Below are 19,402 nucleotides of genomic sequence, written 5' to 3'. Positions count from 1 at the left end.
AGGGACAACTGGGACAGAATCCGGCGCCCTGACCGGGACTAGAACCTGGTGTGCCGGCGCCGCTAGGCAGAGGATTAGCCTGTTGAGCCGCGGCGCCGGCCCTTTGTTTCTTAATTTTGTTTCTTTTAGACAGTGGTTGAGTATTCATTAAGTATTTTGTCTACATCTCCCTTTTATTTAGAATGTTTACTTTATTCACATTTAATATTTATGGAATTTAGATTTAAAACCACCATATTTATATTTGTTTCTATTTTTCTCTTTATTTCATTCTATTTCTCCTGGCTTTTTAATTTTACTTGATTTTCACTATTTCTTTTAATTCCTCTCAAATTTTCTTCATGTTGTATCTTACTGGATGCGCTGGATCTAGAAATTATAGTATGCAACCTTAATAGATATCAGTATACTTAGAGATAATACTGTACTATGGCACTTAAAATTAAAGAATAGCAAAAAAACATTTTCTTTCTCTTACACTACATGGTATTTTTATCATGTAATTTTATATCCACATGAACATGCTATTATTTTGCTTTGGCCAGATGTCTATCAAAGTTTACTCAATGTTCCTATCTGTTGATTAAAACACCCAGTGAATTTTTTTCATTCCAGATACTATGTTTTCAATACTAGAAATGACGTGTGTTTTTGTTTGTTTTTCATACTTTCTAATTTCCAGCTGAGATTCTCATTGGACTACTCATTATGAATATCTTTTTCTTTACCTACTCAAGCTAACCTGTAATAACAAGTTTAAAATCCTAGGTAGTTAATTCCAACAGCATTGTTGACTGAATCGCTTTCCATTGACTGGATTATTAACTGGATTGTGGGTCAAAATTCCCTACTTTTTTACATATCTATCCTTTGTTGGTATATGTTAGCCATCATAGATGGCACATTATGAATTGAGTTGCTGCTTTTTTTTAAAAAAATAACGTGTGGTAATTAGAAATTTCGTCGTCTTGTCAGCCTTGTTTTTATTTATTGTTGAGCCACATCTACTTTGGTTACCATAGCATTCAGTTTAAATTATGAATTTTATTATTAAGAGATGGCTTCCTGGGATCTAATTTGACTGCATGAGGGTCCAGTTATTTCTCTTCTCTTGCTTGGCTATAACACCTGCACACTATATGGCTTCCACTTTGTAGTGAACATAATCACTATCCAATTTTCAGCCAAAAGCTGACCATGACTGCTAAACCTTATAAGCACATCCTAATTCTGGGTTGAGAATGGGCAGTAAATCCCTAAATGTTTCTCACCCCAACTCATTAAATTCCTTCTTCTTCTTCATTTTTTTGCTGTACAAAGATCAGCTGCTTTCATCACCTGGAATTGCAGGCTCTGCCTCCTCAGCTCAGTGGCACTGTGCTAGAGTTGGGCTCCATCAGTCTGCAGGGCAACAGTAAACTGCCCTGAGACAGAAACCAGGATGTTCACAGTTCTCAAGGATCAGCATTTTCAAGGATCAGTATTCTTGACTGCCTTTTGCTCAGTGCATGGAGTTAGCTGCTTCATGCATTTTACTTAACTTTTTAGTTACTGTCAGCAGTGGGGGGGCGTTTAATACTTGTTACAATGTTGTGATCAGAATCAGAGGCCCCTAAGATTTATTTATTTTAAATTCAGGTAATTTGAGATGTTTTCTCTTTTGCAAGTGCATCAGGTAGAATGAGCTGCTGCTTCTCCGATGCACTCACCCCATCTGTTATTTTACTGTGTTGCCACTGTTTCTGTATTATTTTGAGCAAGATGATGTTGCTGAATTCAGGTATCATGTCTTTCCACTTTGCATCCATTCTGCACAGCGTATGAAAATACATTGTAATGATTTGATAATTACTGAATATATGAAGAATGCCTTTACATTCCCTTATAATTTACAGTTCCAATAATGTTTTCCTTTTTTGCTGGTTTCCTGGTTTTACTTTTTACTCTGTCTAGATATTATAAGTAAAGAAATCTTCAAATACTGTGTAGGAAATTTGGATGGATACTAAAATGATTGGAAAGCTACTTATGAAACCATTAGTATAAGTTGTACATGATTATGTAATTTCTTGTTCTTTCAATATTCGAATGGAAGTTGCTTGCCAATTGTATATTTTAGGGATCTCTGAGTAAAGGGACATTTTTGCCACTGATAATGACAAAAAATTTTAAATCATTGTAGTATGACTCAAAATATAAATATTGAGTATACAAATACAGAGTATTTGTATTTGTGTGTGTGACTAACACAGTAAGAACAAGAAACACTACTAGCTCTGCCTCCCACTATGATATTTATCCAGTAAGATATAAGTCCTATAACTTCTTAGTTTTGATAAACCTGGAACTTTAAAGAGAATATTTAAAAATATATTTTATTTTTTTAGAAAAATAGTCCAAAATATGGAATTTGTAAAAATAAATGATTTTTTCAAAGTAATGTTAACAGATTTCCCAATGTAAGGTTAGTTTTCCTCATTATCAAATTAATGCAGTACATTCCTGAATGATTCTTCCAGATTCCTATGTTTAAGACCACTTACAGAACACGCACCTCTATGTTCTTTGGCCGTGTGTTCTCCAAAGTCCTTGGTGGAAAAGAACCTTCAAGGAGCATCAGGGAAGGGCCCACAATGTTCACACGTCCGCTTCTTTTATTCTTTTCTCCTGGCATGAAGTCAGGTGAGAAGGATGGATGTAGAGGAGGAATGGTACTTTTGAATTTCAAATAGTAGTTAGGATTTTCATTTTCCATTTCCGCCTGTGGATTAATTTTACCCACACAAGTGGAAAATGGGGTGAAAATATTGAATCTGGAATCTTCGGCTCCATGATATTGTCTAACAGGGTATCCCCAGGAGCTTTCTTTGTTCATCTGCTGAGAGCTTGGTAGCACAGAAGGACTAAAACCTATCACTCGTGCTTTTGTACCTTGATGCCAAGAGAGCTCTGGGCAGTTAGAAGTGAATTCATTCAAAGGAATTTGGTGGGTTTCATCTAACGGATGCCTTTTTGAGTTCCAGTTTGGTGCACTGAGCCCACTAAAGTTGTTTTCTCCCATTTCTTTCTCATAGAGGGGAATTTTACTGCTTATGTCATCTACTAGCTGATCAAATCCCAGACTGACTTGGCCAGAGGAAAGGGTTTGATTCACAGAATGAAATCCTTTGTGTTTATGCTGGTCTTCGTGTGATCCATCGGGATTTAGATCTGTTTGCCAACAATATGCCATTCTTTATTTCATGTAACTGAGCAGGTTGACTCTGCTCCAAATACCTCCTTGATGGTATTATAAAAGATGATAGAAGTTTTCCTAGAAAAAGTATAAAAGGCAAAAAATATTTAATTAGATATAAAGAATACTGCAAAAATATGCAAAATAAATTCAAACAAGTGTTTTGAAATTTTTCCTTGGCAAATGATATAATTCCTTGGGTGCTATGAAACTCTGTCAGGGATCACTTCATTATAAGCCTAAGGGTAGTATTGACTTTGGATAGATTCATGAAATTCCTGTGGTAGAAAAATAAGTCCATTTCAATTGTGATGAGGGTTTCATAAATATGTCCAAAGACAAAATTTCCCTTTGGACTCCTTTACCTATTGAGTACCTTCTTGCCTATAATGTCAATATTTCCCTCTATATTCAATCATTTGTAAGCATTTAACATGTTAAAGACTCAATCTCTCCCTCTTTAAATTTATTTGAGAGGGCATAAAGGAGGGAAGGTGAAGGAGAGAAGAGAGGAAGGGCTCATTTATTGGTTCACTCCCTAAGTGCTCTCAACTGGGAACTCAGTCCAGGTTTCCTACATAGGTGGCAGGCACCCAATGAAATGACTCATCACTGCCACCTCCCAGAAGTAGAGCCAGAGCCAGGACCAAACCCAGACACTCTTAGGTGGGTCAGGCACAGCTCAACTGCTAGGCTGAACACCCATTCCCTAAAGCCTCTCTCTCATTAAACAGTCCTTTCTTTATTAGGAGCTATGCCATATTTAGACATAATCTAAACTCTTTTCTGTCCTTTATAGCCAATCATATTAATGGTTGGCTGGACTCTTTCCTCCCCTTCCCAAAACTCTTGAAGCAAACTCCTTTTTTGCAAACTCCTTTTTCCACTTCTCTAAAACTACTTCTAGTTCTTCAAAGAGCTTCATGTCAATAAATTCAACTGGCATTTCTCAGTCTTGTATTAAGTTTATTTCTCTGCTGCATTTGATGCCATTCACCATACTTCTTTACTTTAAAATTGTTTGAGAAATTGAAAGTTAAAATTATTTGCCTCACCTTTAAGGGTTATTTATTATATATTTTAATAACTATATGTATGTTAAATGTAAAAAGAGTTCAAGAAATAATTATGATAATGACTAGTTATCAAATCCAGTTCTCTATCAATATTTTCTTCAATATAAATTAATTTTAATAATATTGGCATTAAAAAATTTAAAAATTCATGATCTTCTGAGGAATAATGAATAATATTTGTTATATCTTCAGTCAAGTAACAGAACTGATAGATTTGGGAGTTTTAACAGATGCACGGGCAAGGTTTATAGAATGAAATAAAATGAAAATGCCAGATAATGAATCCTTAGATATTATTTCAAATGATTCTAGTAATTCATGAGTCACATAGATTATTTTTGTTTTTTTTTGTTTTGTTCTGTTTTTTTTTTTTTTTTTTTTTTTTTTTGACAGAGTAGACAGTGAGAGAGAGAGAGACAGAGAGAAAGGTCTTCCTTTGCCGTTGGTTCACCCTCCAATGGCCGCCGCGGCTGGCGCACTGCAGCCGGCGCACCGCGCTGATCCGAAGGCAGGAGCCAGGTACTTATCCTGGTCTCCCATGGGGTGCAGGGCCCAAACACTTGGGCCATCCTCCACTGCACTCCCTGGCCACAGCAGAGAGCTGGCCTGGAAGAGGGGCAACCAGGACAGAATCCGGTGCCCCGACCGGGACTAGAACCCGTCACATAGATATGTTATTACATAATCCAAATTTCTTTGACAGGAATTACTATTTTTAATCTCTAGGTTGGTAATGAAAGTTATATTAAAGCAAATTGCCTCCCTTTACTTGTCTGTCATAGACTCAGAATTTGTCAGCAGGTGTGACTTTAACAATCAGACCTAATATCCTATTCCAGACTTCCATGGCCTTGCTTTCTCCTTCGTAACTTATAATTGTAGATGTAGTTATGTTAAAGGGACTCTGATAATTAGGGGGATTTCAAAGTCTTGATTTTTGGGGTGTTTAAATTTACTTTTGAGAGTTCTCTATACAAAGTATGAGTAGTTTGATGCTAAAAATAAAGATTATTTTAAGCTTGGCCAATTTATTATAAATAATAATGATAATTATAATGATATTTAATGTTTAGCCTCTGCTAATGCTCTACACACATACACATGTTTACATATGTTAACATATTAATTTCTCATCACAACTTGTCATATACATTGTATTTTTACCATCACTGAATAAATTAGGAAACTAGAGCTCCAAAAGTGAATCAAATCATGTTAAATTCAGAGTTTGTGTTCACATTTAAAGTTTTTAATTATTTATTAATTTTAATGACAGGAAGGGAGGGAGGGAAAGGGAAGGAGAGATCTCATCTGCTGGCTCACTCCCTAGTTTCTTACAAACAGGGACCAAAGCCAGAAATACACTTGAACAAAGCCCCCCATGTAGGTGTGAGGGACCTTACCAGTTGGGCTATAACTTGCTGGCTTCCAGAATGCACATCAGCAGCAAGGTGAAATCATAGCAGAAGCAGGACTTGAACCCAGGCATTCTGATATGGGATGTAGGCATCCCAACTAAGGGTTTAACCTCAAGGCCAAATGCCCACCATCCCATATCTATTTTAAATAAGGAGTAAAGGAAGGCACAGGACGAACATGTCATGCTCATGTGATAATTGGAGAATGCCTGGAATTAGGCTCTGCACCATGGAATTGGCTCTACTCAAATCATTTCTACCAAAAAGGGTTAAACACTTTCTAATTTCTATTAATAACAATTTTTTTTCAAAAATTTTTCACAGCAAACTTCAAACTCGTCTGGAAATTTCATTATCTTGAGATAAAGGAGAATAAGTAATACTTCTCACACTGGAAATGTAATAAAAAGGTCTCTTCAGATTCATTTTTTCAACATTAACTTTTGTGATTTTAAGAAATTTGTGGAGCTGGTGCTTGGCATAGTGAGTAAAGCTTCTGTTTGCAGTGCTGGCATCCCATATGAGCTCTGTTTGAGTTCCAGCTGCTCACTTCCAATCCAGTTATAGCATGGCAGACCAGCAGAAGATGGCCCAAGGTCTTGGGTCCCTTCATCTGCATGGGAGACCCAGAAGAAGCTCCTGGTTCCTGGCTTTGGATTGGCACAACTCCTGCCACTGTGGCCTGTTGGGGAGTGATCCAACGGATGGAAGACCTGTCTTTCTCTCTCTCTCTCGCTCTCTGCCTCTCCTCTTTCTGTATAACACTGACTTTCAAATAAATAAATAAATCTTTTTTTAAAAAAAAGAAATTTGTAATAATTTCAAGTCTTCTGTTTAACAACATAATTAAGAAGCTATTTCTTAATTTATAAACAAATCAAAATGGTGTTTAGTGGGAGCTGATAAATATTTGCATTTTGCTTTACAAATTAATGTATACAACAACTAAAAGTCATATAACTTGATTTTAATCAGAATTACACATATAGTTTAGCAGCAATTCTGACATAATTGACAGAGCTATCCATTCTTGGTTTAAGGAATACTTCAGAACTATAGAAGCTGTGTATGGAAGCAGATTTAGGGCCCCCAGATATTCCCATGTTTAATCTCTGGAACCTGTATTAAATTAAGTGTACAGATGGAATCAAGTTTCCTAGCCAGCAGACCTGAAAATAGGGTGGTTATCTGGGTGGTCCCAGTGTTCTCATAAATATCTTTGAAATTTGACCCAAAGCAGAAAAAATTAGAATGGTGATGCAAAGTGAGAACTGAATTTGCTTTTTCTCTCTGAATATGGAGATAGGGGTTGTGAGCCAAGAATTGTGAAGTGCCTTTCAAAGCTGGAAAATGCAAGACAACAAATTCTTAGTGCCTCTAACATGGAATACAGTTTCATTTTTACCAGGTGAGACCTATGTTGGACTTTGGACCTACAGAGCTATAAAATAATATACACATTTGCATTGAAAAGCCACTAAAATGTGTGCAACTTTTTTCTAGTACTTAGAAAATGAATACATTATGCAAATAAGAAGCAGCTTCCTAAATTGATTGGAAAATCAGAGACTACAAGACTCATAGAATGACAATCATTTTAAGTAACACTCTGACCTCAGTATCAGCCCTTAAGACTTCCTGATCTGGCTGAAAAGCCCAGGAGAACATTTCAGGCAGGGGAAGCCAAGACACCGTGGCAAAAAATGTTCTATGTGAAGAATCTCTGTAAGTGAGATCCCGGTGGAAAGAAGGGGCCATCAAAGAAGGATGTACTTTTCTCTAAAGGCAAGAGAGAACTTCCACTTTACTTATGGCCTTGTCCAAATACTGAAGAGTTTGTGAACTCAAAAGGCTTCCAAAGCATAGGCAGCTCTTGTCAAGAGCCTCAGGTGGTCACTGACATCATACATAAGAGTGTTAGCTGTTAAATTAACAACAAGAGGCACTGTGCACTTACTCCCCATGTAGGAACTCTGTCTTCAATGAGTTGTATTGAGAGTTAACCGTAAAATCAGTTATCAAATGGTTTTGTGTGTGTGTCTATGTGTGTGTGCAAATTGTTGAAATCTTTTCTTAGTATAGAGTTGGTCTTCTGTGTACAAAGTTAATTGAAAAATTAATCTTAATGGAGAACAGGAATAGCAAGGGAAGAGGTAGGGGAAGGAAGGGTGGAAGTGTGGGTGAAAGGGCTGATATGTGGGAGGAATAACTATATTCCTAACATTGTACTTATGAAATTTATATTTCTTAAAAATAAATTTAAAAAGAAAAAAATTACATACAATAAAATGTGAGGTGACAAATATGTTAGTTTGATTGCAGCAATCATATTATAATGTATATGTATCCAAACATCACATTGTATACATTTAGTATGTATGAGTTTTATAAATTATGCTTCCATAAAGCCAGAAAATTTTTATTTAAATAAAGATGGATACTGAAAAAAAGAAGTATAGAGAACCACACAAAAATAGTCCTCTATCATATGTTGGAATATTCAGCAAAATTCAAATGACTATTTTAAGGATGTTATTAATAATGACAACTTTTTAGAATACCTTCTATTCAGTTCAACTAGCAAGAAATCATCTTTTATTGAGGGTTAATTACTTAACTGGCCTCAAAGAGAAAGTGCAGACGCCTATCTGAAAAAGGGCAGCCTCTTCCAGCTGCTTCTATTTTCTAAATCTGTAATGGTGTAAACATCATATCAGTAGCTCCCCTGCTCAGAATAGGAACACAAATATTTATTTTACAAAACATAAAAGGATAAAAACCTTTCAGTGTTCTTGATCCAAACTGTTCTGACCATGTTACTAAGAATATCTGCAGGAGGCAGATGAGAAGAGAATGAAAAAACAAATTGTGAGAGCAAAGTAAAATGATCTTTAGTTCAGATAACATATTTTTGGCATAGAAAATTTAGAGTTTTTTTTAATATAAAAGTCATGGATAATGGAGATTTTACCTACATAAGACATGTTTAGAAAGGTGAAGGAAACGTCTAACTATGGCAGCACTCTTCGTTTCTGGAACTTTGAGTTGGAAAAATGATCTCAAATTTCTAAGCTTCTTTTCATTGGCCGAACTAATTCCTATATCTCTCTTCATCTGCTGAACCAACGGTGTATACTATGCAGACATAAATCTGACTCTCCTTAGCCCAATTTGTTATATGAATACAGAGAAGACAACAACCAAATATAAACATTTTTATTATTTATTTTGGCTTCTTCCATTTCAAATTTGGAATTGATTAATAAATTAAGCATTTATATTTTCATAAGTTCAATTTTTCACCTCATTAAATATAACATGTACTTGGGGAAAACATTAATTCCCAGACAGTCCCAATCAGTGACCCTTTATGTGAATAATGGACATTTCCTTAATCATGTATAATGCTATAGAAATTTCACTTCCCATTAAACTACCTAAACTTGAATTTGGAAAACTTGAAGTTGTCATTTATTCTTATTTTTCAAGGGATATTGGTTTGAAAATAAGTTCATTTATTTGTACATCTATTATTTGTATATTTATTTATGCAGTGCTGTTTTAAATATATTATGTGAACCAATTTACAAGGCATGTATTGTGTACACAAAAATAATGAAACATAGCTCTTGCCTTCAAGTAAGTTCATAGACACAAATTTATACCTAAGTTAGAGAATTTATTTATTATTTTAAAATATATTTATTTATTTATTTGAAATGCCACATTTCAGAGAGTGAGGGGGAGACAAAAAGAAATCTCTTCCATCCGCTGGTTCACTTCCTAAATGGCCTCAACGACAGGGACTGGGCTGGGCCAAGGCCAGGACCCAGCAGCATCTTTCTGGCCTCCCCTGTTGATGCAAGAACTCAAGCATTTGGGCCGTTTTCTGCTGCTTTCCCAGGCCATCAGCAGGGACTGGGTTGGAAGAGGAACAGTTGATACACAAGCAGATTCCCCTGTAGCTTGCTGGTGTCACTGGGATCAGCTTTACCCACTACGCCAAAATGGTGGCCCCTACTTAGAAAATTTCATATAGAATTCTATTAAGCTTATTTGCCTTAGAGAAAGAAAAATTAATATTCATGAAAAACTTATTCAAGGCTTATATTTTGGGTATATTTCTGCATAATCCATCTGAGATAATTAAATCAGTCATTGAGACCTGGTTTCAAGAACATTTTGAGGGCTGGCATTGTGGAACAGCAGGGTAAGCTGCCATTTGTGGGTTGGCATCCCATATTGGAGCTCTGGTTTCAGTCCTGGCCACTTCATTTCTGATCCAGCTCACTGCTGCTTTGCCTGAGAAGGGTGGAACATGAATGGAATGCTTGGGTCACAGCCACCCACATGAGAGGCTGCGGTGGAGGTTCAGATCCTTGGCTTTGGTGGAGAACAGCCCCATACTTTGGGGACACTGAGGAATAAACCAGTGGATGTAAGTTCCCTTTACATCAACCATCTTTGAAATCAATAGTTAAAAAATTATTTTAAATAAGACAAATAAAAATTATAGAACAAAATAAAAAAATAAAAAAACCAATAACAGTTTGATATCTAAGTATTGTTAAATTATCATCATTAAATATGATAAAGGAGTTGGAGTAATAATTCATCAATGTCTCTGAATATGACTCAGGAATAAATAAGACAAGGAAAAGACAGCCTCCAGCTCCTGTGATACAACTGGAAGATGTAATCTCATGGAAATAAACCTGCTCCAGGAAAAGACTTGGGGAGTTGGGGAGCATAATGCTTTTAGTAGGAGTTGGTTAAAGCATACTAACTATATTTAAGTCTAGGAATTCATAATAATAGCCATACATAATTAGTTATCTGTGTACAATGTAGGGTTAATCCCCTGCACAAATATTTAACTTGTTTTTTGAAATATGAAACGGCCACTGGGTAGGAGATGAAACCATTTCTCTTTTTAGAAGAGAAATAAATAATAAATAAATAAAATAAGAATGATTAAATTGAAGTTTCAATATTGTAAGATAGCTAATGAATTATAAAATGTTGGCATCAGGCATTGGTAGCTGTTGACACCATAAAAGGGAGTCAGGCAGGCATTTTCTGCTTTCTGATAAAGAATTCAAAACTACCATAAAGAAGTCTTGCCAGAAAAATTTAATATGAATTTGATTATGCCTCTAAATTCAGTTACTAATGCACAGGAAATACAGAAGGCACAGGAACATGTTAAAATAAATCAAGAGGAAATCTCTGAACAGGAAAATATAACCCACTTTCTTCAACAAATAAATTGCTAAAACAAGAGAAATGGGAAGAAACACATTCAATGGAAAAAGTTTAATTAATCAAATACCCAATTCTGATCCCACCACAACCCAAATAAGAAGGCAATATACACTTTAGGGACACACATGTGTTTGATGAAGTTATATAGAAAAATATAGAAGTGACATCAGTGATTACTTTTGGAGAAAGGAAAACATTGTGATGGGGACACAAACTAGGCTTTTGGGGTGACAGAAAATGCTTGTATTTTAATATGGTGCAGTGATGATGACAAGGTTGTTCAATATATAATAGTACATTAAGCTTTACATTTGCTTCAAGTAGTTGCTAATGTCATAAATCATAAAAAATGATGGGTAGTGTGATTTATAGGACATGCGGAATTTGAGAATTTGTACAAAATTTAAGTAAATATGCTAAGTAATTGCACATGGGGCTTGCACTGGGGTATTGTGGGTAAAGACACTGCCTGTGGCACCAGTATACCATATAGGTGCCAGTTTGAGTCCCGGCTGCTCCACTTCCAATCTAGCTCTCTGCTAATGCTCCTGGGAAGGCAGTGGAAGATGCCCCAAGTACTTATGCCCCAACACCCACCTGGGAGACCTGGAAGAAGTTCTTGGCTCTCGGCTTCAGATCAGCCATTGTGGCCATTTGGGGAGTGAAACAGCAAATGGAAGGTGTCTCTCTTTCTCTCTCTCTCTCTCTCTCTCTCTCATTCTCTCTTGCTCTCTCTCACTCTCTTTCTCTCTCTCTCTCTCACTTTCCCTCTTTCTCTCTGTAACTCTACCTTTCAAATAAATAAATAAATATATCTTTTTTAAAAAGTAATTGTACACAATTCTTCCATGTAGGAGATGCATGTTGTCTTTGCACTCAAGAATCTTGTTTAAAAAGTCTAGAGATTGAGAAAAGATAAAGATATGATTAATCTGAGACTGAATCAACGTGTTGGAGAAAATCAGTAATTAATGAATGGATCAAAAAACAAACATGGATCAATAAAATGAATGGATCAAAAAAAAAAAAAAACAAATAGTCTGAGATAGCAGAGGAAAAATGCCCTGTAAGGCCCTGTCACCTTCTTTTGTCCATTTTTGGTCCTAGTAAGAGGGGAAAAGTTGAAATGCCAACTAATTTCTTTTAAGGACCTGACTAGGAAAATCATTTTTATCACTTCTGCGTATCTCTTTGGCCTGAATATATTATTACTACTGGGAAGGCTGGGAAATACAGGTTGATTGTATTGCCACAGATACAGAGCGAAAACATTGTTCTATTAGAAAAGGATGAAATTACATTATTTAGTAGATTCACATGTGGTTCTGAGGTTGTCCAGAGGGGTAGAAATTAGAATGCGAAGTGAAGATGCTGAACCAGGTGCAAGTCATAGCAAAGACCCTTAACGAAGGTATAGGAACAAGGTTAGTGGATTTCAGGATGTAGAAGTGACCTGAGGTGGTAGAGTAAAACATCAGTAGACTTGAAAGAGTAGAGTTGTATGTTTTTTTTTTTTTTCATCTCACCCCAGTTAGAATGGCTTACATACAAAAATCAACTAACAACAGATGCTGGCGAGGATGTGGGGAAAAAGGTACCCTAATCCACTGCTGGTGGGAACGCAAACTGGTAAAGCCACTATGGAAGACAGTTTGGAGATTCCTCAGAAACCTGAATATAGCCCTACCACATGACCCAACCATCCTACTCCTTGGAATTTACCCAAAAGAAATTAAATTGGCAAATAAAAGAGCTGTCTGCACCTCCATGTTTATTGCAGCTCAATTCACAATAGCTAAGGCATGCAATCAACCTAAATGCCCATCAACAGAAGACAGGATAAAGAAATTATGGGATATGTACTCTATAGAATACTATACAGCAGTAAAAAAAATGAAATCTGGTAATTTGCAACAAAATGGAGGAATCTGGAAAACATCATGCTGAGTGAAATAAGCCAGTCCCAAAGGGACAAATATCTGTGTTCTCCCTGATCAGTGAGTTGTATGCTTTATTGAGAAAGACTGGCCTGGAAGGCAAGAGCAACCTAGAAGAACACTGACCTACTTTTCTGTTCCTTAGTGCAGGGCAAGGGAGAATGAACAGCTTCCACTGGAAAACTGCAAAGTAGCAGAGTCCTAGAGGAGAACCACGATTCTCTTGAGGAAAAATAGGTGAAATGGAGTCCAAGAAACCAACAAATCACCCTGCATAGATGAAATTTCAACCAGAAAACATGCTTCACTCTAACCATTTCCATGTTGGGATTTCTGTCTCTCTTCTTCTCTTGAGAGGAGATGGAATACAAAACATTAGTTAGCTAATTCTGTTGTAGCTCTCAAATTTAAATTATTTAATTACATGTATTTTAATTGACTCACAGTAATTGTGGGATACAAGGTGGCATTTCAATAAATGTATATGATGTATATTGATCAGATCAGGATTATGGGCTTATCTATCACTTCAGAGATATGTTATTTCTTTAGTTTGGAGATATTCAATTTTTCTATATTGAGTGTTTTGAAATACTCAGTTAATTATTGTCAACATTAGTGATCATACTGTATAATGTGGAACATTAAAAATTCGGGAAGATGAAAATATTCTTGAGATGAATGGTGATGACAGTTGTCCAAAAATGCATTATAATTAATGCTGTTGAGATCTATACAGTTGTACTCCCTGCCATTATTCATGGTTTCACTTTCTGTGGTTTCAATTATTCTCTGTCAATGGTGGTCTGAAAATATTAAATGGAGAATCCCATAAGTAAATAATTTAAAAGCTTTAAATTGTGTGCCCTTCTGAACAATATGGTGAAATATTATGCCATTCTGCTCTGTCCTTTCCAGGACAGGAATCACTCCTTTGTCTAGAGTATCCATGCTGTACCTGCTACCTACCCATTAGTCACTGTCAGATCAACTCTCATGTATCATGGTGCTTGCAACCAAGTAACACTTATTTTAATTAATAATGCCCCAAAATGAAAGGGTAAGATGCTGGCAATTAAGATATGCTAAAGAGGAGTCAGAAAGTGCTTTCTTTAAATTAAAGGTGATAGTTCTTGAATAACTAAGAAAAAAAATCATGCTGAAGTCACAATGCCTATGCCATACATGTCACTCCATCTCACAGGTAATTGGGCCATTTCACAACATCACAGAAAGAAGGGTGAGTACAGTGTGACAATACAGTGTAAAAGAGAAAAGGGGTGTTTCAAGATGGCACAATAGCAACACGGTGGTCTGATTTAGGCTAAGTGAAATTAATATACAAACATGTAGAAAGTCCATTCGCAGGGTAAAGCTGCAGGGGAAACTGCAGTGGGAGGTCCTGCTAAAGCAGCAGAAACAGGCTGGACTGTCGTGTTAGGTGCAGACAGGCAGCAAGGAGCAATGAGACAAGAAAGGAGCCAGCAGCTTGGATATGGAAAAAGTGCCTGCCCTGGCAAATCAGGTGAGATTGGACTGCATGGGCCCCTGCTGCTGTCGATACAGCTGGAGGGAGAGCTTAGTGAACTGCACCATTTTTGAGTCTGGCCTGGATCCCTCAGGGTGGTAGGGTGACTGTTCATTCAGAGTTGGTGGAAAAAGTGGCACATCTCTCTTTCTCCCCTTCTCTGCCTACAGCAGCAATTAGCAGCCAACAATGGGAGCGCTGGAGCCATTTTTTGGACATAAGCAGTTGGCACTTGCTCCAACTCTTGTGAACGCACCCAGCAATTATTGTGGTCACCCTCCACCCAGTCAGCACGGGCAACAACAACAGTTCAAGAGCAACCGACTGGCGTGGTCTCCACTGGGCCAGCGGCACCCATCAGCAACAGGCGGGAGGAGGAGCCATCTCTACAGAAGGGAAGTGCTGCCTGTGGGACTGCCTTTTGAGCCCAGCACAATCGTGAAGTGAGTGGGGCCGCAGCTGGTGAGTATTGTGCTCATCTGTGATCCAGTGATCTTACCAGAAAGAAAAATCCATGTTCCCCACTGACTGAATCTGGTTGGCTGGACTGGATGAGATCCAGCAGGCTGGAACCCACATGGACAATGGCTCTGGGAGCACCTCCGTCTCCTGTGGACAGGACAGGCTAGTGGGGCAAAGTCGCCTCACTTCCACTCCTTCACCTTGAGTGCTGAGTCTGAGAAAACACTGTGACTATGTGAGAGGAGGCAGGGTGTGGCTGGGTTCTGGGCAGTCACAGAATGTTTCAGCACATTCTCAGAGCTCACAGCAGACAGAACAGTGCTCATAAGAATGACGGCACAGATCATATATTCAGTTCATATGGTGATGTGGATGGATGTTGAACACAGTGGGGGCTAACACCTGGGATTTCCTCAGAGAAGAGGACAAGGGTTAGTTGCACCAACAGAGGTGATAATTCATCTCTATCCAGTTAACCAGAGGAGAGCTACCATGCCCAACTTGTGTGCTACCCTGGATACCCACCCCATCCTGGATCAATGACCAGAGCGTCCTGGCCAAACCCACCACACAATCTTGGAATTCATTGAAAGTGTAGACATTCCAGTAAGCTACAGAGGCACAGCTCAAAGATAAAAGCCATCAGAGGGAAAAAAAAATCTACAAATGCCTAAAATAAATGCAAAAAATTCAGGAGACAAGAAAAAGGAAGACACTATGACCCCCTCAAAGGACCATGACAAAATGCTAATATTAGAAAGTGAAAAAGAGATTGAGGAAATGTCAGAAATGGAATCCAAAAAATTAATCTTAGGATTACTCAAAAGCAATCAGAAGCAAATCCACAAACTAAATAAAACCATATATGTTATGAATGAAAATTTTTCCCATGAAATTGAGATTTTAAAGAGAAATCAACATGAAATTATAAAAATGAAGAATTCAAAAAGATCAAACTGTGGAAAGCCTTAGCAACAGAGTTGGTGAGGCAGAAGAAAAAATATCCAAGCTAGAAGACAAATCTCTGGAAATTTTACAGTCACACCAAAAACAAGAAGAAGAAATTAGAAAACTTGAAAACAATATTGGAGATCTATGAGATACTATCAAACAACCCAACATACAGGACTTAGGAGTTTCTGAAGGTGTGGATAGAGAGAAGGGACTAGAAGGCTTATTTAGTAAAATGATTACAGAGAACAACCTTAATTTGGAGAAAGAAAGGAATGTCCAAGTACAGGAAGCACATAGAACTCCTAACCTACATGACTAGAAAAGATCTTCACCACGACACATTGTAGTCAAATTTTCCACAGTAAAGCACAAAGAGTCTAAAATGTTCATGAGCAAAAAAGCCAGATTACTTCCAGAGGATCTCCAGTTAGACTCACAGGTGACTTTTCATTAGAAACCCAAAGGCTGGAAGACAATGGCAAGACATAATTCAAATCTCAAGAGAAGGGCTGGTGCTGCGGCTCACTTGGCTAATCCTCTACCTTCGGCGCTGGCACACCGGGTTCTAGTCCCAGTCGGGGCGCCGGATTCTGTCCCGGTTGCTCCTCTTCCAGTCCAGCTCTCTGCTGTGGCCCAAGAAGGCCGTGGAGGATGGCCCAAGTGCTTGGGTCCTGCACCCGCATGGGAGACCAGGAGGAAGCACCTGGCTCCTGGCTTCAGATGGGCGCAGCACACCAGCCATAGCGGCCATTTAGGGGGTGAACCAACAGAAAAGGAAGACCTTTATCTCTGTCTCTCCCTCTATCACCGGCTAACTCTGTCAAAAAAAAAAAAAAAATCTCAAGAGGAAAAAAAAAAACTGTCAACCCAGAATATTATATCATGCAAAGCTCTCATTTATGAATGAAGATGAAATAAGGACTTTTCTTAACAAACATTGAAAGAATTTGTCACTACTTGCCAAGCCTTACAAAAGATGATAAAGGATGTGCTACACACAGAAACACAGAAAGAAAGCCAACATCATGAAAGAATGTGAAGACAGGAATTCCTCCAGTAAAAGAAATCTAAAGTAAACAACAGGAATATTCACATGAGAATTAATAGTAAAACTTGTTCTCAAAGAATTACTTCATTTTAGTGTATTAAGTGGAGGATATTCTCATGTCTCATAAGCTATAGTTACGTCTATGTGCTCACAAAAGATGTATAATTCTTGGGTTCCTCTTTAAATATAATTAAGCTTTTCAAAAAAAATGAATGCTAAAAGAAGAAGTGGAATTAACTTCGAGATGCAATGACTTTGAACAGCACTTGTCTGGACTGTTAAGGAACAGTTCTTTTTTTTTAATTTTCTTTTTTTTTCCTTTCTCACACAAAATGTTGAACTCTTTACCTATAATAGAGTTAATCTTCTGTGTATAAAGTTAATTGAAAATAGATCTTAGTAAAATATAAGGCTGGGAATAGGAGAGAGAGGAGGAAGAGGTGGGAGTGTGGTTGGCAGGGTGGGTACAGTGGGAAGAATTACTGTGTTCCTAAAGTTGTATTTATGAAATGCATGAAAATAAATAAATTAATCTCAAAAAAAGAGAAAAAAACACTATGAGCTTTCTCCTTTAAGTTAGAGATAGGATAATTATGTCTTCTGTCAAATTATTTAAGAAAGTATAGCTAATACAATAAAATAAATGAGGACATAACCACTAAAAAGGAGATAATTATGCTTCATAAGTGATTTAACTTTGTACGTGGAATACAGGAAAATGTGTTAAGTCCTTAGAATCTGGGTAGAAATAATATTTACTCATGGGAAGATGTAAGCTTATAAAAATATAAATCAAGGTTGGAAGAATTTATGATTTTAAGTCAATACTTTTAATGAGGAAATTAACAGGCTGATTTTAAAATAGGCCAAGAAAAGGAAAGGATAGGAAAATATTTTAGAGATTTGTGTTGAACAAGTATACACATTTTAAAGACAATAATTATAATATAGAATCTATTGAACAGTTGAATATATGCATCATCAAAGAGGAAAAGACAAAACACATCAAAAGACCCTAGTGTATGCCTATTTTAGGTCAAGTTAGACATGGACTAAATGTTAGGTTACACCAGATTAATCATTCAGATAATATTTAACATCATTAAAAATAGATTAAAATGGAAAATAAATTCTATTGGAATTAAATATCTGAACTATAAAGTCTTGTTTGAGAAACAGTGAGTTGAAGTAAGGTAAATGTGTTTCCCTTTGTTGTAGGAGTCTTTAGAATGTTAACTCTACTTTGTGAATGCATAGTATATTTTGTAAAATTTCAAGTGGGGGCTATAGTATGTGATGCTTTTAAAACAAATTTGCTCAAGATACATTGTAAGTGGCCCTGTTTTGATCAGGACTGTTGGTCAAAAGTGGCAGAAGTCAGTGCATAAAGGACGGTAATGTGAACTGGGCACATGCACACAGTTCAACAAAGATTTTCTTGCTCTGTTTTAATTCCTTCCCTTTTGTAGTTTCTTTGTTTCCTGTGGCAAATGGGCTTTACATCCAAGGGTGGGGAACATGCTCTCAAATGGCAAATCATGTCAGTTTAGGGGAAGGAATCTAACTGACCTGGTTTGGATAATACACATATTTCTTAGATACACCACACATGTCAGTGGCAGGCCAAGGGAGAAGTGCTGGGACTCTTAGTCCAAAAGGGGCCATGTGCCTTATCCTTTGTCATATTACAGGAGAATGAAAGGCTAAAAGTGGCTATAACCTCTTCCAGTCACAATTATTAACATATCTTGAATGATTGTTCACTTCCAAAATAATGAACTAGAAAAATATCTTTGAATAATTACAATTAGTAACACTTAGAGCTAATTAAGAATGTTGCAGATATTATAAGTTTTATAGTTTTAATTTATTTAATCTTCATACAAAACATAATCCTTATGAGAATTCTGTGAGCCTGCATTAACAACCTTCATTTAGAGAAAATTAAGTTGCAAATAATTTGAGCATCTTGCAGAATCCATATAGGTAGGAAGTGGAAGAGTCAAGACTAATTAATCATTAGAAAATAACATTTTAAAAGATCAATTCAACAATCCCATCTTGATTGCAACAGTTTATGATTTAACCTTCTGACAAACTAGGATTATCAGAAGTTCTTGGGTAGAGGGTTTGGTGCAGCAGTTAACCTCTCACCCCAGATGCAAGCATCCCATACATGAGTGCCTGGTTTGAGTACTACTTCGTTCTCCATTCCAGCTTCCTGCTAACATACACCCTGGGAAGGAGCAAAAGACGACTCAAGAAGCTGAATCCTTGCCACCCACTTGGGAGTCCTGGATTTGGTTCTTTGATCCCGTTTTCCACCTGGCCCAGGACTGCAGCTGTTGGCATTTGAGGAGTGAACGAGAGGATGGCCTGCCTCTCTCTCTCTCTTTCTGTATCTCTGCCTTTACAGTAGAAAAAATAAACAATAAATAAACATTTCAAAAACTTCTTTTAAAAAAAATGATTTATGTAT

At 37.0% G+C, this 19,402-nt stretch overlaps 1 protein-coding gene across 2 annotated transcripts in view; it reads right to left on the bottom strand.

Annotated features, from left to right (window-relative positions):
- Positions 1-19,402, bottom strand: part of PIK3C2G (phosphatidylinositol-4-phosphate 3-kinase catalytic subunit type 2 gamma) — a 464,615-nt gene that overhangs the window by 406,531 nt on the left and 38,682 nt on the right. For both annotated transcript variants that reach the window (XM_051850300.2, XM_017343356.3), the window contains exon 2: positions 2,555-3,313. In XM_051850300.2, coding sequence (XP_051706260.2) covers positions 2,555-3,232 — 678 coding nt within the window. In that variant the 5' untranslated portion in view covers positions 3,233-3,313. The remainder of the gene's footprint in view (positions 1-2,554; positions 3,314-19,402) is intronic.

The sequence above is a fragment of the Oryctolagus cuniculus genome, chromosome 9 (genome assembly GCF_964237555.1).
Source record: "Oryctolagus cuniculus chromosome 9, mOryCun1.1, whole genome shotgun sequence".
Taxonomy (NCBI): Eukaryota; Metazoa; Chordata; class Mammalia; order Lagomorpha; family Leporidae; genus Oryctolagus; species Oryctolagus cuniculus.
Note: the sequence above shows the minus strand (reverse complement) of the source record. Positions and strands in the feature narration are given on the sequence as shown.